The 19,177-nt window shown below is 44.0% G+C and overlaps 3 protein-coding genes across 9 annotated transcripts; 2 read left to right on the top strand and 1 right to left on the bottom strand.

Annotated features, from left to right (window-relative positions):
* The first annotated feature begins 4,124 nt into the window (after positions 1-4,124).
* Positions 4,125-6,495, top strand: LOC147989858 (uncharacterized). The gene is made up of 4 exons (XM_087546210.1): positions 4,125-4,299; positions 4,845-4,942; positions 5,310-5,524; positions 5,973-6,495. Exons 2-4 carry the CDS (start codon positions 4,850-4,852, stop codon positions 6,259-6,261), a joined length of 597 nt encoding a protein of 198 aa, XP_087402336.1. The 5' UTR covers positions 4,125-4,299; positions 4,845-4,849; the 3' UTR covers positions 6,262-6,495.
* A 532-nt stretch (positions 6,496-7,027) lies between these two features.
* PDE149 (integral membrane TerC family protein) lies at positions 7,028-13,630 on the bottom strand. Of its 3 annotated transcripts, none has more exons than XM_087546205.1 (14): positions 13,306-13,630; positions 12,904-13,019; positions 12,726-12,802; positions 12,238-12,325; positions 12,072-12,152; positions 11,938-11,994; positions 10,928-11,009; positions 10,672-10,721; positions 10,328-10,384; positions 10,162-10,240; positions 9,445-9,503; positions 8,878-8,935; positions 8,662-8,787; positions 7,028-7,589 (listed from the first exon to the last, which is right to left on the bottom strand). In XM_087546205.1, exons 1-13 carry the CDS (start codon positions 13,526-13,528, stop codon positions 8,681-8,683), a joined length of 1,134 nt encoding a protein of 377 aa, XP_087402331.1. In that variant the 5' UTR covers positions 13,529-13,630; the 3' UTR covers positions 7,028-7,589; positions 8,662-8,680. The 3 variants fall into 3 exon arrangements, with proteins under 3 accessions (XP_087402331.1, XP_087402328.1, XP_087402333.1); XM_087546202.1 differs by having other exon boundaries at positions 7,028-7,488; XM_087546207.1 differs by having other exon boundaries at positions 7,028-7,363.
* A 133-nt stretch (positions 13,631-13,763) lies between these two features.
* On the top strand, positions 13,764-17,622 carry LOC125545265 (transcription factor IIIA). Of its 5 annotated transcripts, none has more exons than XM_048709159.2 (7): positions 13,764-13,919; positions 14,037-14,215; positions 14,322-14,474; positions 16,181-16,460; positions 16,570-16,805; positions 16,907-17,050; positions 17,166-17,622. In XM_048709159.2, the coding sequence occupies exons 2-7, from the start codon at positions 14,042-14,044 to the stop codon at positions 17,328-17,330; spliced, it is 1,152 nt and encodes a 383-aa protein (XP_048565116.1). In that variant the 5' UTR covers positions 13,764-13,919; positions 14,037-14,041; the 3' UTR covers positions 17,331-17,622. The 5 variants fall into 5 exon arrangements, with proteins under 5 accessions (XP_048565116.1, XP_048565118.1, XP_048565121.1 ...); XM_048709161.2 differs by having other exon boundaries at positions 13,781-13,919; positions 14,042-14,215; XM_048709164.2 differs by lacking the exons at positions 13,764-13,919; positions 14,037-14,215 and adding exons at positions 14,735-14,867; positions 15,530-15,672.
* Positions 17,623-19,177: the final 1,555 nt, after the last annotated feature.

The following is a 19,177-nucleotide window of genomic DNA, read 5'->3' as shown; positions in this document are numbered from 1 at the left end:
TGTGGACCAAAGGATCAGGGGGCTTAGGTGTGTTGGACATGTTTGTATGGAATAAAGCTTTGCTCATGAAGAATATGCATAAATTCTATAACAGAGCTGATATCCCCTGGGTCAACTTAATTTGGGAATCCTATACAGTAATGGAAGGCTGCCTGGAACTCATGTGGAAGGATCTTTTTGGTGGAAGGCAAATTTGGGCCTGGTTGATAACTTTAAATCCCATGCCAGGTGTCATGTGGGGAATGGAAGGAGTGTGTTCTTTTGGTCCGACCCTTGGCATACTGGGTGTCTTCAAGTTATTTCCCCTCATCTATTTTCTTTTGCCAATGATCAATGGCTCACAGACCATAAGGTGCTTTAGCATGAGTATCTGGAAGATCTTTTTCACTTACCACTTTCTACTCAAGTTTTTGGTGAATTTACTCAAATGGAAGACTTGTGTGACTCCCTCTGAAATTCCGATCTTAGGGAGAACACATATATGTGGAGCTATATCTGGGGCAGTGGGGTGTTTTATGTTGCCCAAGCATATAGAGTGATGTTGCTTTGCAAGTAGTACCTCCTCAATTTAAATGGATTTGGAAGTGCTTCTGTCAGTCCAAACATAAGGTTTTCTTTTGGATGATCCTGCATGATAGATTAAATACCAGGAATTTGCTTTGAAGGAAAACTTTTCACCTAGATTCATATAATTATGCCACACTTTCTTGTATGCAAGAGGAGACACTACAACATTTGTTTTGGACCTGCCCCTTTGTTGACCAGTGTTGGGATTCTGTTTGCCGTGCTAGATCTCATAACATGTTTGTCCTTGAAGCAACTGCAGATGTGGGGCAAAAAATTCAGGTGACATTTTTCATGGAAGTCGTCATCCTGGCTTCTTGGTCTTTATGGATCACCAGGAGATACTTATCTCTATGAGCCCATTCTCTTAAAACATAGGATTAAGAGGAAATCTGATGTGTTGTTCAATGCTTGGTTTGCACGATTGATGTATTTTTGTTTTGTTTCCTTTTTCTTTCTAGGTGTATCATTTCTTTTTTCTTTCTTTCTTTCTTTGGCCCAGCTCAATGTTTTAGACTTTTTGTGCTGCTTTGTTTAATTAATTAATTAAAATTGCTATGGGGGTTTACCCTATTGTGCATAGTCAAAAAATGGCAAATGTGTACCTTCTTGATAAATACCAATGTCAAGTTTTTATTTTCTTGTATTTTATAAAGAGGGGTGTGACAAGTTATTTTTTTCCTGAAATTGCCATGTGGTTTCCCCCTCATTGGAAGTCTTGTTTCATTATGTTCATGTCAAATGTGCCTAGCCCCTAGCAATTCCATTTAATACCTAATTGATTTTTTAAAGCCATGCATGGCAACTTCATGATGAATAGCAGGCGGGCAATTTCTCAAAGCTATTTGATGATAATTAGGCCATTGCAAGTTCCAATCCTTGTTGTTGGCCACTATCTCCACTCTCACATGGCAAATTTCATTCAAGTGCATACTTACTTTCTCGGACTTATGTGTTGGAAATATGCCCTAGAGGCAATAATAAAATGGTTATTATTATATTTCTTTGTTCATGATAATTGTCTATTGTTCATGCTATAATTGTGTTATCCGGAAATCGTAATACATGTGTGAATACATAGACCACAACACGTCCCTAGTGAGCCTCTAGTTGACTAGCTCGTTGATCAAAAGATAGTCATGGTTTCCTGACTATGGACATTGGATGTCATTGATAACGGGATCACATCATTAGGAGAATGATGTGATGGACAAGACCCAATCCTAAGCATAGCTCAAAGATCGTGTAGTTCGTTTGCTATAGCTTTTCCGAATGTCAAGTATCATTTTCTTAGACCATGAGATTGTGCAACTCCCGGATACCGTAGGAGTGCTTTGGGTGTGCCAAACGTCACAACGTAACTGGGTGACTATAAAGGTACACTACGGGTATCTCCGAAAGTGTCTGTTGGGTTGGCACGAATTGAGACTGGGATTTGTCACTCCGTATGACGGAGAGGTATCTCTGGGCCCACTCGGTAATGCATCATCATAATGAGCTCAATGTGACCAAGTGGTTGATCACGGGAGCATGCATTACGGTACGAGTAAAGTGACTTGCCGGTAACGAGATTGAACGAGGTATTGGGATACCGACGATCGGGTCTCGGGCAAGTAACGTACCGATTGACAAAGGGAATTGTATACGGGATTGATCGAATCCTCGACATCGTGGTTCATCTGATGAGATCATCGAGGAGCATGTGGGAGCCAACATGGGTATCCAGATCCCGCTGTTGGTTATTGACCGGAGAGTCGTCTTGGTCATGTCTGCGTGTCTCCCGAACCCGTAGGGTCTACACACTTAAGGTTCGGTGACGCTAGGGTTGTTGAGATATTGGTATACGGTAACCCGAAAGTTGTTCAGAGTCCCGGATGAGATCCCGGACGTCACGAGGAGTTTCAGAATGGTCCGGAGGTGAAGATTTATATACAGGAAGTTAAGTTTCAGCCATCGGGAAAGTTTCGGGGGTAATCGGTATTGTGCCGGGACCACCGGAAGGGTCCCGGGGGTCCACCGGGTGGGGCCACCTATCCCGGAGGGCCCCATGGGCTGAAGTGGGAGGGGAACCAGCCCCTAGTGGGCTGGTGCGTCCCCCATGGGCCTCCCCTGCGCCTAGGGTTGGAAACCCTAGGGGTGGGGGCGCCCCACTTGGCTTGGGGGGCACTCCACCCCCCTTGGCCGCCGCCCCCCTTGGAGATTGCATCTCCTAGGGCCGGCGCCCCCATAGGGGTCCTATATATAGTCGGGGGGAGGAAGGGCAGCCGCACCCTAGCCCCTGGCGCCTCCCTCTCCCTCCCGTGACACTCCTCCCTCTCCCTGAGCTTGGCGAAGCCCTGCCGAGATCACCGTTGCTTCCACCACCACGCCGTCGTGTTGCTGGATCTTCATCAACCTCTCCTTCCCCCTTGCTGGATCAAGTTGGAGGAGACGTCTTCCCAACCGTGCGTGTGTTGAACGCGGAGGTGTCGTCCGTTCGGCGCTAGGTCATCGGTGATTTGGATCACGACGAGTACGACTCCATCAACCCGTTCTCTTGAACGCTTCCGCGCGCGATCTACAAGGGTATGTAGATGCACTCCCCTCTCCCTCGTTGCTAGATGACTCCATAGATTGATCTTGGTGATGCGTTGAAAATTTTAAAATTCTGTTACGTTCCCCAACATTATGTTTCTGTTCTTTCTCGTTATGTTGTACACACCAATTTTGGTGGTTATTCCAGGTACAATACTCCCTGCATTTGGGGATTATCAGCGCCCTGATAAATTTTTTGGCCGCGGGACATCCGCTCTCAAGTAGAACTCGGCGGCGATTTAGAGTCTAAACCCTAGCCGCTGCATAGGGGAGTTTATGCTCCCCGATTATTGTTGAGTCGGACTCATTGGAAATGTAAAATGCTCGAGATTGGGCGTCCTACATGATGGTTCTAGTCGACTGTTTCCGGAAGGCTTCCTCAATCGGTGAGGTTTCATCCCAACATTGTCCCATGGGGTGCCAATACACACTAACGCACATTTTAGCTTGACATGCTTATGATTCAAATTTCCATTTGTGCCTGGAGGGACGCCCCCTAGTTCATACCTCATTGTAACTATTCCAATGAAGTGAGACGAATGGCATTCCCTAGAAAAAGTTAGGAAAAATTTGCATTTTCTACTTATTATTTTCTTCGTCCGAAATTACTCGTCGCTCAAAATAGATGTATCCAGCACTAAGATACATCCATTTCAATGACAACAAGGTTGCATGTGTTTTTCAATCCCGAACAATCATCTGATTCTAGTAAATCACAGCGCGCGCTCTCTCTCTGTGTATTGTACTGTACAGTACAAAACAACGGATTCCCTAGAGATCCGAATGGAACGAGATCAGTTAGAACTATTTTCATCCTTTCAGGCGAGATTCAGTTAAAAAGATTCGGTCTTCTTTCTGTAACAAAGGCAAAGATTCTCCCTTCTGTGTTCCCCGTGCTCCCCGGAAAAGCCCAACCGTGCGCCGTCCGAAGCGGCCTCGCCGGGCCCGCCGGGCCCACTCGCAGCCTCACACCGCACACTGCTATATCCGTCCGTGGCCTGTGGGGTGGAGTTGACCACAGACCTTCCTTCCTCCATCCTCCCACCGCCGTGAATTGCAGGAGTGGCGGACGCGCGGGGAGAAGAGAAGAGAAGAGAAGAGAAGAGAGATTCACGCGCGGCGGAGCCCGGCCACCTCCTTCCGACGTCTCCTCCGCCCACGGTAATCCGCCGGCCCCTGCGCCCGATCTCGATCTTGTCTCCAGTCTCTTCGCGTTGGTTGCCCGGTGGGGATGGGATGGGAGTGGTACACGGACTGATCCATCCATCGGTTCTCCCTCCTCCGGATGGGAAGGTGGTTTCGCCGATCGGCGTCGCTTCTCGGGCTGGCGGCGGGGAGTGGGAGCCGGAATGGATCGGCTGGTGCGACGGCGACGGGTCTCGATAGATTGATGCTAGGAGTACTACCATTTTCGTTGTCCCCCAATGTAATTTCGGATGCGCAGATCCCCTCGGCAACTTATACCCATCCTCATTTAGAATCTGAGAAGGCATGTTATGCTAGTTTATTTATTTGGCGCCAGTTTTATTTATTTGGCAACTGTGGCGCCGGGCGGGAAATACCGGGAGATATAAGAGGTTGTTGTTATTACTAGCCTAGTTGCATTTACATTGCTGTTGCTATGCCGTCGTGATGACACATTCGTTCGTGTTGCATTGATATTGATGCTGTCTCTATCCCGACGGTATACGTGCATTGTTACGCAGGAGCCATGGGTTTGACTTCGGCGAAGGGGATCGCCCTCACCGTCTCCTTGTTTGGCCTCCTCGCGTTTCTGCTCGGCGTCATCGCAGAAAACAAAAAGGTTTGTGTTGTTTATATCTGTTATATGATGTATCATACATGCACTTTCTTGTGGAGAGCGCTGACTGAATTCAGTACATGTTCCCGAATATGTTTTTCAGTAAAAAATATTACTAGCACACATCAGTTCAGGAACCACCTCCTTTGCAATAAGATTCCTCGCCTGTGAAATTTGGGTCCCATATCAGGACCATAATCAAATTTATTTACTTCATTCCAACAGTCCAACTGTGCATAGGGGAGCATGCATAATCAGACTAATCATGGAAACTTCAAACTGCCTATTTCCTCTTAGCTGACTGTAACTTGTTATGAATCTCTTCTGAATAATTTAACTCGGTGTGAATTTCATTTTTCCATTAATGCAGCCTCCTTATGGAACTCCTATCAAGGGAAAGGATGTTGTCATCTGCAAGTTCCCGAGTGACCCAACGATTGCAATGGGAAGCCTGTCTATTGTGGCACTTGTTTTAGCTGCTTTCATTGGGCACGTTGCCATCTTTTACCCGTACAAGGGCAAGTCGGTTCCTCGTGGAGCGTTATTTCAGAGCACCAGCTTGTCTGTGTTCTTTGTTATTGCTGAGTAAGTTCCCTTTAGCTCTGTGGCCAAGAATTTCAGATGGACTAGATGCAATAGTACCTAATGTTCGGATGTTGGTTCATGTCTTGAGCCCTGCCATTTGATGAAGATTAGCTATGCATTGTCAGTCGTTTCATGGACCCTTGTTTCTTTTGATGGTGTACACTTCATAGATAATAAATGCTGAACATTGCCAACATTGTATTTCTTCAGTTAAATGGATTATCCTCTAGGGAATTTATTGAGGCTTAATGTTCAAGTGTTTAATTCTGCCATTGATGGTTGAGGCTTGATGTTCAAGTGTTTAATTCTGCAAGCTGTTATATTTACGTTGCATGACTAATTGAATCATTACATTATGCACACTGCTGTCTCCTGCACTTAATACTAATTTACTTATGGTAATCAAGTTTCACACTGTTCATTCTACTAACTGTTCTTATGAAATCAGACTGGTATCAGCTCTGGCTTTTGCAATGCTGCTCTGGGCAACGATCACGGAGGGTCACCATCGCACCAGTAACGTTCACCACGACATGGATACCCTGTGCCCCACCGCAAAGACCGGCCTCTTTGGAGGTGCCGCTTTCCTGGCCCTTGACGCTGCTCTGTTCTGGCTTGTTTGCCAGATGCTGGCCCTTAATGCGAGGGCCGACTATCTGGATGAGGATGAGGATGAGGATGACAAGGGCGAATATGGCCAGGTTTATGCTGCTGATGCCGATGGCACGAAGGTCTGAGTCGGTTAACTGCAGGATTTCAACAATAGCACCGTTTAGATATATTTTAGATTCATTATGCGTCTTTGAAAAGGTCGGTTTAGTTCTCCAAAAAATTGTAGATATGCCATGCCATTCCCGTAGTCGTACATAAGATCATTTCCTCATTCCAGTTTCAGACTTCAGATTGAACGATAAGTTGTGTTCTGGTTTGCTACTTCCCTTTCTGAATTAAAGTATCATGTTATCTGTGAATTTTTTATGTCTGCATTTTGATGTTCCGTTGTTCTGCTATTTGTGAATCTGGAGGTGTCTTCAGATATCAGTGTGTTCAGTGAAATGTACTAACAATTACTTACATTTGACACCATGTTTCTAAGTGAGGTTTGATGAGAATCAAAGAACAGATACATGGCCATGCCAGGCATAGTATTGCTAAGTTACACAAATGATGTAGATACCATCATGTCTAGTACAAGCTAAATGTTCTGCTTTAACAACTCACAACAATGGCAAAAAGGGTTCTAAACAAGAAGTATTACAAGGAGTGTATGCTCCCTCCCATCACAACAAGGTCTGAGTCAGTTACCTGCCATATTTCAAAGTTAGTACAGTTTGACACCATGTTATCTGTGAATGTTTTATGGCTTGATTTTATGTTGTGTTGTTGTGCTATTATGCTATTGTAATTCTGAATGGTGTGTGATTCTGAATCTACGTGTTGCGGTTTGTAAGCAACAAAATTACGTTGCATTGTACAGAATGTAATGGCTGCACATTGAGGAAATGCAGAAAGAAATTACATTTGACATCAGTTTCTACAAGTGAGGGAGAATCAAAGAATCAATTGCTACTTACACGGCCGCACCAGGCATAGTATTGCTAAGTTACATGTATGATGTACATACCATCATGCCTAGGACAAGCTAAATCTTCTGAACAGCTAACATTCATGACAAAAACTGCGTCGCAATGGGCGGTCGCCAACTTAGCATCACCTGTCCCCAAAATCTTCTGCTTCAGAAGAAACTTATAGCATTTGGAACTTGTAACTTATCAATTCAGGCATCAGGCATCTATGTCATGCCTTCAGGATCAATCTTGGTCACAATCAGCTTGATTGCTGTCAAATTCACGGACAAATGCAGACTGTTACTTGCGCTGTTGCATTATGCAAGCTTTGAACAAATGGAGTCTGTTGCTTCTTTCTATACTCAGTCATGGCTGGCGGATAGTGAGTGAACCATACTGCATTGAGAGAAAGGAAGCGGCTTATATGTATGTGTTCAGTGCCATGCCATGCAACAAGAATTCCACATTGAAGAAAACAAGATATACTAACATGTTCCCTGCACATAGGCATAATTGCTTTGTTGGATATGTAATGTCTAACAACACAAGTATCGTACTATGATCCAACACGAGTTTTCCAACAACTCGTGACATGACCGTCCCATCATTTAAAAAAATGAATTACTAGATTTTGATTGAACGACAACTAGAATGAGTCTGATCTCAACATATTCGAAAAGCAAAGACTGGAAGCAAATCAGGAGGATATGTTATATTGTGCATACTACATGGTGTGGTTCTTGCCTACAGCACCCAGAAGGTTGCTTAAAGTAAGCTCCAGAATTTCCAATAATAATCACTTCAACTAAAATATTGATGGGTGTAGAGAAATCCAAGGCTGCTCATATATTTTACATTATAGGATTCTTGGCAAAAGGATCAGGTCACTGGCTCCAAAATCATACCAGATGTAGAATGGTAGTACATCGACAACTCAAAGTAGTTAAGTACGTACCAGCCTAATTTATGCCAAGCATGCACAAAGCCCTAGCAATCGTTATGAAGCCAAATCCATTTGAGGCGCTTCCTGTTCTTTTAACGGTTAACACTCGCAGATTCTTTCTAGTTAATTTGATCTAAAAGGAAAACAAGGGTATTTGAACTACGAACAAGGATCAGTTAAGCATACAGGGGCCTCTTTGATTCGCAGGATTTCCAAAATGTAGGAATAGACTGGCATGCCACTGTGATACTACAGGATTGTAATGATGTTTGATTGTGCATAGAAAAAGCGTAGGATTCTTTCAAAGAGGTTGGAGTGGATGGAAAATTTCCTATGAAATCGAGTGCAAATGAATCCTTAGGAAAAAATTCTATGGCTTACAATCTTACGAATCAAACAACCCACGTAGGAAAAATTCCCAAGGATTAGACTCCTCCAAAATTCCATTGAGAATCCTTTGAACCGCAGAAGCCCATTCATGTTTTATCAAGCTAGGTTCTTCAACGTAGTCACATAAACATTCTTTAGTGAGAAAAGGGCAACTTTCTCTAGGTTGTAAATAACATCCGTGTTGTAGTATGACTATCTATGAAAGAATACATCAATGTTAAATTCAATGATTTTACCTTCTCCACACCATGTTGGCTACTTGTCACGTTCCTCACTTGATGCTTTCCTAAGACTCAATATTACTCCACCGCTAAGACATGTGGTAACAACAGCAAGGGAAGCTTCAGTTGGTATATGATAACCTGCCACAAATCAGCATAATCAGCATGGTCTGTTAATGGTGACAGATCATAGTGTGGAATGCCATGAGTATAACAACTATGATTGCTCACCACAAAAGTCAAAGATCATCTTTGCCCCTATGAAGCCCAAAACGATACCAACAGCAGGCTGGAGAGCACATTGCCAACAGCAATAAGTGACACAAAATAGATAATAGACAAATACGTAGGGATGCAAGCGGGGTGGGCTAGCGGACAATACCATAGTATAATGTAGTGTTAATTTTAAGCAAGTGACGAGAAAATTTTAAACTAATTGATGAGTTTCACGGGACGAAGGGGGTTGCCGCTTGCACCCTTACAAATATGGATATGTTCACACCCTTGACCATCCATGAACCAATACATGCGCATGGGGTTAAAAAAATGGCAGCAAGAAGGCAATCACCAGCCAGTTAGCACTACCTGGACAGATCTCGGTGAAAATTCGAATGGTTGGTTTGTTAAAAGTTAAGTGCAAAAACTATAAATGATAAAAATGCATAACTACTGGATATTCTTTATGTATTTAAAAAATAAGTAAATATTTCAAGATACTTTAAAAGAGCAAGGGATATTATGTATTCAATAATAACACTAAATATTTCAAGAAACTTTAGAAGAGCAGGGGACATTTACCTGCAGATACTCCAACTCAGACATGCTCTCAGAAATGAGTACGTAGAGCGACCTCAGGCCTACAGGGTAATTCCGTCATGTTATTACGTTAACACTTCAAAGTGTATTCGGAATGCACAAATTTGTGCTATGTATGAACATTCTGCATCAACAACCATGGTATCCAAGCTGCTTTTTCATGCATCACTTATTTTTCGTTGTATAGTACTCCCCCTGTCTCAAAATATAAGACCTTTTTTTTGACAATATAGGGAGTACATGTGATTACTAATTGCTCAACAGCATAAAAATGATGAAATTACTTGGTCATACATATCAGTTTCTTGTAATTAGAGAAGATAAACGTGAACATCAAAGACTGCTACGAAGCTAGGGTTAGTGTTACTATTAGGCAATAGCCCCAATGTGTGGCTGAATTAACAGAAGCAGATTTCAGAGATTTAAAAAGTACACATTGAGCTATTAACTTCACATTATACAAACTTACAAAGGAAAAATCAATGGAAGAAATAACTTCAAAACCGTGTATAGAAAGCAAGAATGAAAGAACGAAGTCTTACGAGGAAGACAAGTTTTGAAACATACACAAATCAAAAGTCGGCAGTGTAATCCATCACTAATGATGGAGAATTTTAACTTAAAAATGGTCCATTTGTCTATGAAAAGAGAAAAAAACATAGCACGCAGTTTGTTCATAGGGACAGAAAGAAGATTTACCAGAAATAGCAAAAATATTTGATGACAATATTATAAGTGGGTCTCTTGTCACACCAAAGATTGCTGGTATTGAGTCGACCTACAAACTGAAGATGTTAATCCCCATGCTCGTGGTCCTAAAATGGGAAGAGAAACATCACGCGGGAAATATTGAGAACGAACTTACAGCAAAAGCAATATCACTTAGCTCAATCACTACCAGAGTCAAGAGTAATGGGGTGGCCTGTAAGACATCAAACAAAAAATGACATATTCAGGAACAAATAGCTTTACGAAGTTGAAATATGTCATTGAGATGGTTCACTCAGACACACAATGTTGCTGGTGGCGTTAGCTTTCCGTGCATGCAGAATTAGTAAACCAGTCAAACATTAGTGGAACTGATAAAATTTCCATGTTACAGGACATAGACATATCACATTCCGTAACTAGTTAGTAATAATATCTGGTAACAAGCTTATGCAATAGCTGTTGTCATAATTGGTCATGCTTAAATCGGACATGACTTACTTTCCATATACCATCTTGATTTATCAAAAACCGATCACCGTCATAGTAATCTGATAAAAGAAACAGAAGAGTGAGTTCATCACCCATGCAAACTAATTACTGTAAATAAGGAGTTAAGTTCCAAATGAAATATTTCAAAGTTCGAGTGAGGATCTGGTCATCGTGGCTATGATCTGGAATGGAAAGTGGAGGAGGCTGATAACCTAAATAACAAAAAGGTAAGAAAAACTGAAAATCATTTAGTGGAGTTATTTACCAGTGACAGGAATGAATTTTTGGCATGTTTTCACAATGAAGTTATCAGACAGATCAGATTCTTCCTCGTCTCCAGCAAATAGCTGTCATATGAGTATGGCCGTTAGCATCCACATGTATAGGATATATTAATTAATATACCTGAAGTTACTAAAAAAAATCATATTCCCGTTTTAGAAATTTGAACCAAAACCAGGACACTTATTTTGGATCGGAGGGAGTACTACTTATTGAAGTGCCACTCCATTTAAGCAACCAAAAATTGAATTGGATCTGTGACAACTTACGGACTCATGTAAGAACTAGGTTCGATTGTTATAATATATTACTAGAACAAGAATACCCAATATAAGAAAAGAGGGGGGGGGGGGGGGGGGATCCATTGCACCATTAGCTGCTCAATGATGGAAGGGTTATGCTTAATAAGTTTGTGGTAAGATAGTACATGTAACTAAATTGGTTGAACAAGGTTGTTAAAAGACAGGGATGAGACTATGCTTTTGCCAAAGGAAACTTCGCTTGGGAAAAAGCAAGTAAATCCTTTTAAAGTGCGAATATTTTTCTAAGTGCTAGCATGAACTGCAATGGAGGACTAAAAACTGAGGGCTTTGAAGACTGCTGCACGGTTGGATGCGGATGGTCAAAAATCTTTGTTTGATGCTGGTTATTTTGGCTGAAATATGAGCTGGGCTGGGGGTGCAGATATCTAATAAGTTTGCGTTCATTTAAACCTTTGCTTTCCTAGATCAGCTGATTAGCCTTAGGAGGCGGCAGCTTTAGCTTGCTCTTTTACCTTTTGCACCAGGATGATTTTTTATGCTTTCTGGTCCGTTATCTTATGATAGTGGAACCCGATCCTTTTCTGGGATCGTATGGAAAAAAAAGTGCTAGCAAGATCTTCTCATAAAGGAAGTTGCCAATGAATAACAGCAAAAGTAAATATGTAAGCGAAAGAAAAATAAAATATGAAAAGCATGACCTCCTTTTTTTAACACAGGAGAACAGTTTTACCTTGTAGGAAGAGAATAGCAGGATCGCAGCAAAAAATAAATTCACCGCTTCAAAACTCTACAGAACATGAGGAACTTATAAGCATTATTACAATCGGATAAAAATAATAATGGCAACATGGGAGAACAACCAACCTGAATGGTAGCTACTCCTAGGATGATCAACACTGCACGGAAGATCACTGCTCCGGCAATACCATAAGAAAGCACCCGATTCTTGTTTCCAATGTCACAGAAAGAGTGAGCAGAAAATCAAAAAGTATATTAGGACTTTGCCTATCACATTAGCTATTAACTGTACCTGGTACTCCAGTGGCACTTTAAAATACTTGAAGACCAGAATGAAAACAAAGAGATTGTCCACCGACAAACTCTGTTCCAACAAATAGCTGTTACATAACAGAACCTGATCACATTGCTATACCTCGAATATAGAAGAAATTAAGGAGAGCTTTTGTAAGAAATCATGTAAAGATATGCAAGGGCGCAACTAAGCAAAGTAGCAAACTAACTTGCACAACCCAAAGAGTGAGCTTACACAGTGCACTGATTGTTACTTTTACTAACCCTCATCCTATTTGTTAGTAGACATTTTCCTACACGGTTATGTCTGAAACATAGCCATGCTTTCATTCAAGCATCTAGTGAAGCTAGTATGCAATGATGCATTCGATTCTCGAATGGGCTCCTATATGGTCTTGAAAATTCTAATGCAAAAAGGAACCACACCTCCAACAGTTGCTAAAACAGCATCAATGTTAAAGATTAGTCGAGATGCATAGCACACACCCTGCAAAATATTCCGATGCCTTCTCAACCCCATCCTTCAAGGCGATGCTAACGCCGAATAAGACTGCAGCGATGACCTGCAACAAGAGAAATTTTCGAGCTCACCTCTCAGCACAAACAGTGAAATATTGTTATACCAACAAAACTAATTTCGACACATCCACATGTAAAGACTCACCACCAGTGCAACTCTTCTGATGGCCGAGTCTTTCGGGGTCACGCTGGCTTCCAGCGCAGGCTTCACGCTTCCATCGTCGACCGTTGCACGCGGCGTGGAACTCTTCTTCTCCACCTCTGCAACATATGTCCAAAAGAGGAAGCTCATGATTAAGCTCACAACAAATATGACCAGTGCTTCAGTGGATAGCTCTGGGTGGTCACTGTACAATCAAAATTGACCTGGAATTCATGTTGAGAAACCATCACAGAATCTCTAGGCTAACAAAAATATCCTTAGGCTCTGAGTGCTGAGTTCTCAAGCAATTCTAATTAAGCTCATGGAGCTTCAAAGATTCCAACCAAGCTAAGCGCAGTGCCCGGAGGAAGCTTGGAGCTAGCAGAGGGGGGGCGGGCGGCTTACCGGAGCCGACGGAGAGGCCGTCCTCCTGGTCGGCCTCCGTGGCGCGCCTCCCCCGCTTCTTCCTGCCCCTCTTCCCGCCGTCGCCGGGGCTCCGACGCGACGCCGCGACCACCGTGAGGAGCCGCCCCGGCGCCGGACGAAGCTGAACCACGTGCAGCCACGGGGCGGAGAGTCGCGGAGGGACGAGCCGCGCGGGGGCGGCGGCGGCGACCATGGCGGCCATCGCCGGCGACGAGGTCGGGGAGAGGCCGGGGGGCGTGCAGCGGCAGTCAGCGTACGGTCTCGCGCCTCAGCCACAGCGGGTGGGAGAGCGAGCCGAGGAAACGGCAGCACACGTTTTTTTTTTGAGCTGCTGCTGCCCGGCGGGCCAGTAGCCCACTAAAAGCCCAGGAAGACTCACGGCCCGCAGCCCAGCACGAACCCGAAAAGTGAGCCCGGTCTCGGCCCGGTTAGGCTCTGATACTAATTCCTCGACACGTGTCGCTGGCTCTCCATCCTCCTCCTCATTCGGGTAGTGTGCTCGAGGGTTCCTCTTCCTCCACTGCGCCGCCGCGAGCCTCCCGACCCCTCCGTCGCGATTCTGCGAAATCCGGCGGGTTCCTCCGCGATCCGAGGTAATTCGACGGCGATTGGTGCCGCTGGAGCCGCCGATTTTGTCGATCTCGGTCGGTTTCTCGCTGTAATCGTTGCTGCTTCGTGAATTTCCTGATGCGAGTTCTGCGACTGGTCAGGCCAGATGGGAGAAGGAGATCCGGAGGGCAGCGTCGTCGGAGCGACGGAGACCTCGACCTCGCCGGCGGCCGCGGCGGCCGCCCCTGTGAGGGACATCAGGCGCTACAAGTGCGAGTTCTGCGACGTCGTGCGCTCGAAGAAGCGGCTGATCCGAGACCACGTCCTCGAGCACCATAAGGTCTAGGACGTCGTGTTGTCTGTTCTTGTGAAAGCATCCGCGCTACTGATTTCTGCGGGAACTGTGATTTGTGGGTGAGCTGAAGTGTTGCCGCTGTGTGCTGCAGGACGAAGTGGATGGTCTGAATGAGTACAACGTAGGTGGTGGTGGCGGCAGTGCGCCGCCGGGCAAGGAGATCGGCCATGATTGCAAGGAGTGCGGCGCGAGGTTTAAGAAGCCGGCGCATCTGAAGCAGCATATGCAGAGCCATTCGCCCGAGGTATCCGAATAGTCCTGAGTTTTAGTTTTGTGTTTCAGGGGATTTCCATGTCATTGGCGCAAGTGATGCATTCTGTTTGGCTGTTCAGTCGGTGCTCGAGAGCAAAATAAGCACCGACGTCTGCTTAGAAGTGGTGTTTGAAACCCAGTTCTTAACAGTGATGGAATCCGTATAGATGATTAAGAGTTGCCGATTGATTGTTTCCAAGCGTGCTTGTTGTATGGTATTCCGAATTGCTGAACTGTGCTGACTTTTTGCAGGCTGTTTAATTGTGTGAAGCATTGGATCCCAAAGAACTCCAAAATGCGAGAGGGCCCTGAATGGACTAGTACCAGGATGGGGAGACCCTCCTGGGAAGCTCCTTCAGGAAGCCTCTTTCACGCCCTTCTTCAGGTTTTTCCTTCTTTTGTCAAATTACTTGCTGTTAATTCTTGAGCGTTACATGTGATGCACCCTTATTTTTTCAAAGCTACTGCATGCTCGTGTCTTAGCATCCACCACTTTGTCAACAAATCGTGCCTTCTTGTCAATCATATGCTTGTATGTCATAGTTGGTGCTGCGTCATTTGAGTTATTATACTCGGTATCTAAGTACAATGGCCACTTAATGGCCTTCCATCTATGATCCAATATTTAAGTAAGTAGTTGTAGGATGTGCACACGATAAGATAATATTATATGTTTCATTGAGCATATTTTTATGTGAATGATGGTTATTGTGTTGCCTGAGGTCTAAAACAAATTATCCCTGAAATAATAAAAGTTATGTTCTTTGGCACAAGTCACTTGTCCGTTTAGTTCTGCAGTAATATTCCTTGCAGGAAAAATAACAATTCCCATTTGACAGTGAATTATGTTGATATATTATTTACTACTCCCTCCGTCCCAAAATAAGTGACTCGACTTTGTACTAGCTTTGGTACAAAGTTAGTACAAGCTAGTACAAAGTCTGAGTCACTTATTTTGGGACGGAGGGAGTATTATTTGGATCATTTGTTTTATTAGTGTGTGGGTGTACCATTGTTTATTTCTCTGAATTGTGCTGATTTTGGCAGACTACATGTTCAGATATGAATGTGTGAAGCATTGGATCCCAAGAACTCCAAAATGCCAGAAGGCCTTGAATGGACCAGTATCAGGAAGGGGAGACCCTCCTGAGAAGCTCCATCAAGAATGCCTCATTCACGCGCTTCCTCAGGTTTGCTTGTTCATTTGGAACTGCTTTTACCCTAGCCGTTGCTTCTTGTTCCAAGCTCTGTTTATTGGATGTGATGTGTATTTATGTGCTACTTAGCGTTCTCAAACTGCTAATGTTTATGTATGTACAATGTAGTATGTATGCCAAAGCTACTATTTACAAATCTAAGACAAGAATTTAGGACGGAGGGAGTACTACTTAGCATTCTCAACATACTAAAATGTGCAGTCTTAGCATGCAGAGTGAATTACATGTAGTTTTGTTTAGTCACGTTGGATAACTGATGCTATTGTACTATTCACGGTGTTACTACCACTTGATGGTTTTGCACCCAAATAGTTCTTTTTTAGATAGTACGTCCAAATCGTTTAAGCATGTGCACAATACTTATGCTAGTGCTGTTGAGCATGTTTATAAATGTATGCATAAACTTATATTATGTCAAGTGAACTTTTCTTTGGATATGAGAGTACTATTCTGATTTTTATCCTTTTCAAAACTGTTGCAGAGACCCTTTGCCTGCCATGTAGATGGTTGCCCTTTCAGCTATAGCAGGAAGGACCATTTGAACCGCCATCTGCTTACTCATCAAGGAAAACTATTCATGTGCCCTATGGAAGGATGCAACCGTAAGTTCAGTATCAAGGGTAATATCCAGAGACATGTTGAGGAATTTCACGAGGATGGCCCTCATTGTGGAGGCAAGAAAGAGTTCATCTGCCCAGAGGCTAACTGTGGGAAGGCGTTCAAATATGCTTCCAAGCTACAGAAACACGAGGAATCACATGGTGAGAAACTGACTTTCTATAAAAATTTCATAGTTATTTTCCTTACTGTAATAAGATATGCTTAGCAATCACAATCTTGAAAGTTGATGATTCAAATCTTATGGTGCAGTCAACTTGGATTACACTGAAGTTATCTGCTTCGAACCAGGCTGCATGAAGACTTTTACTAATGTGGAATGCCTCAAGGCCCATAACCAATCGTGTCATCAGTATGTTCAGTGTGATATCTGTGACACTAAACAGCTTAAGAAGAACTTCAAGCGGCATCAGCGAATGCATGAAGGTTCATTTGTCACTGAGAGGATTAAGTGCAACTTCAAGGATTGCAAGCGCTCATTTTCAAAGGTGTGACTTGCAAGCTCACATGTTGCCTTTTTATGGATTTTTTTCTCTGCAATAAATTTCAAAACTGCTCGGTTTTCATTCTCAATAACTTTGAACTTCAGAAATCCAATTTGCACAAGCATATTAAGGCAGTTCATGAGCAGAGTAGACCTTTCACATGTGGATTCTCTGGGTGCGGCCAGAAGTTTTCATACAAGCATGTACGGGACAATCATGAGAAATCTAGTGTTCACGTGCTTTTTGAGGTAAATACAAGGCAACCACCACCACCATATCACATAGTTTACCTCAACATGATGCTCTGTTCTAGGAACTTATAATCCGCATGATGTTCCGCAATTTGCTGTCACATCTTGGCAGGGCGACTTTGTGGAGGCTGATGAGCAACTCCGACCTCATCCAGGCGGCCGCAAGAGGAAGCCCATTTCAGTCGATACTTTCATGCGGAAGAGGGTAGCTGCTCCTGATGCTCCGCCTGCTTACAGTGATGGAACTGAGTATCTGAGATGGCTTTTGTCAGCTTGATTTGTCCTGAACTGGAGGAAAGATGCTATGTTTTTTTGGATGATCGGGCATTCTTCTGTACTTTGAAATGTCCGCCTTATTATTGTCAATGTTATGTGTGTAGGAGTGTGTATGTATGTATGTATAGCTAAAGGAAATAGATTGGCAATAACAGTATGTACTGTGTGTCAAATAGGGTAGCAATTGGCAAGCAAGTCCTTTTTCTTTTCTTGTTCAACTGTATGAAGTATGAATAAATGAAGATGCGGCTTCCGCTTAAGTAATGATGAACACCTATCGGGTTTTAGATGTATTAACATTTTCGCTTAAAATTGTGTTTTCTTTTGAGTAATGGTTGTATCTTTTCTTTTTCTGAAAAAATATGGCAGCGCATATGTTTATGCATATACAATTATGATACAAACATGGCATGTGTATCTTGAAAAGTAAGAAGAATGAAAGTTCCGCTCCTCAAGATGTTGAAAAATGCAGCGATAGGCGGGGGTCGAGGGAGGATCATTCATGCCTTTGGGCATACTATGATCCAGATCTAGCAACAACTTGCCGGAAGGACATGAAGAAAGATCGTGCCAACCACCCCACATACACGTCAAATGTGATGCTCCTTGGTTACGAAACCACTGATCTCCTCGAAGTTGGCACCAAGAACACATCGCCCGAGCGCCGATGAAAGTGCATCTTTTATACTACCACTATTGGGAATCGGTGATTAATGACAAGACAATTGAAAAGGGGACTAACATTAATCAAGTTTAATTATTTCAAGAAATTAGTCCTCATGTTCGTGTGTAAACATCAATGGTGAGCCCTATTTTTGGTTCTGCAAGTGATTTTCTTCCTAAATCTAGACCAAAAAGCATGTTATATTTTGATACAGAGGGAGTACTTTATAGGTTTTTATTTAATTTGAATCCAAATTGAGTGCAGGACAATCATACTATCAAGAGGGACACATGCAAAAGATGTTAGGTTGAACTCCAAGTAAAGATCATCAACCCAAACCTTTCAAGCTTTCCGCTCCCTCCACTCAAATTCTTTGTTTATTCATAGCTTTGTACTTTGTCGTGCTAAAATATCTTTCTTCGGTACCGCCGAGCTATATTTTCTTTGGGATCATCTATGTTAGCTCCGACACGACAAAGCATACATTTTCTCCGATACTGTCGTGCCGATTCTAGAAGCATCTCCAACCGTTGAGCCCTCCAGGAGGCATTTTTTTCGCCTCTTGAGGGGCTGCCGGCGGAAATTTTAGCCTGGGGATGAAAAGAGTTCCAGCCGTATCCACCCCCAAGCGAGAAAGGAAACAGCGAACCCGTCATCCAGTCCATGGAGCTGCGCCCCGTCCTCGCCGTGCCGCCCCGTCCGAGGCAGCTCGGGGCCAGGCCACAGCCGCCCAAGCCGCGCCCGCCCCAGGCCACGGCCTCGCCGCCGAGCTCGAGCAGCATGAGCCCCGAGCTCCACGCAAGCGGACGCTACGGCGGCGTTGGCAAAAAGAACTTGTCACCAGAGCACAACGGTGACGACGAAGGCCAGCACAGCGACGGCGTTGGCGGCGGAGCAGCACAGGCCTACGAGCACCTCTCTTCGTGCCTTGCTCTCCTTCCTCCCCTTCCTGCTCTTGACGAACACCTCATACCTCGCCTTGGCCTCCTCCCGCTCTCTATCGCCTCCCCTCCTCCGCCCCTCCATTGCCGCGGCGAGGAGCCAAAGGGCGCCCTCGCCGCTCACCTCGCTGACGAGTCTGGACTCCTTGGAGCAGGCCACGGTGGTCTCGAAGTTGCACCCGCCCAGCACCACCACGAACTGCACCAGCATCTTCGGCCGCACGCTCGTCCGTCCGCGCCCGT

The sequence above is a fragment of the Triticum urartu genome, chromosome 1A (assembly GCF_056163025.1).
Source record: "Triticum urartu cultivar PI428250 chromosome 1A, HENAU_Tu73, whole genome shotgun sequence".
NCBI lineage: Eukaryota > Viridiplantae > Streptophyta > Magnoliopsida > Poales > Poaceae > Triticum > Triticum urartu.
The sequence above is the reverse complement of the archived record's forward strand: the minus strand, read 5'-3'. Positions and strand labels throughout refer to the sequence as shown.

Bases quoted from the DNA above. Each gene is read 5' to 3' on its own strand.
- LOC147989858 (XM_087546210.1), top strand. From the start codon at position 4,850: ATGGGTTTGACTTCGGCGAAGGGGATCGCCCTCACCGTCTCCTTGTTT. The intron at 4,943-5,309 runs GTTTGTGTTGTT...CCATTAATGCAG, and splicing joins TCATCGCAGAAAACAAAAAG to CCTCCTTATGGAACTCCTAT. The intron at 5,525-5,972 runs GTAAGTTCCCTT...TTATGAAATCAG, and splicing joins GTGTTCTTTGTTATTGCTGA to ACTGGTATCAGCTCTGGCTT.
- PDE149 (XM_087546205.1), bottom strand. From the start codon at position 13,528: ATGGCCGCCATGGTCGCCGCCGCCGCCCCCGCGCGGCTCGTCCCTCCG. The intron at 13,020-13,305 runs GTAAGCCGCCCG...CATATGTTGCAG, and splicing joins CGGCCTCTCCGTCGGCTCCG to AGGTGGAGAAGAAGAGTTCC. The intron at 12,326-12,725 runs GTGTGTGCTATG...GTTATGTAACAG, and splicing joins GCATCGGAATATTTTGCAGG to CTATTTGTTGGAACAGAGTT.
- LOC125545265 (XM_048709159.2), top strand. From the start codon at position 14,042: ATGGGAGAAGGAGATCCGGAGGGCAGCGTCGTCGGAGCGACGGAGACC. The intron at 16,461-16,569 runs GTGAGAAACTGA...CTTATGGTGCAG, and splicing joins GAAACACGAGGAATCACATG to TCAACTTGGATTACACTGAA. The intron at 16,806-16,906 runs GTGTGACTTGCA...TTTGAACTTCAG, and splicing joins GCAAGCGCTCATTTTCAAAG to AAATCCAATTTGCACAAGCA.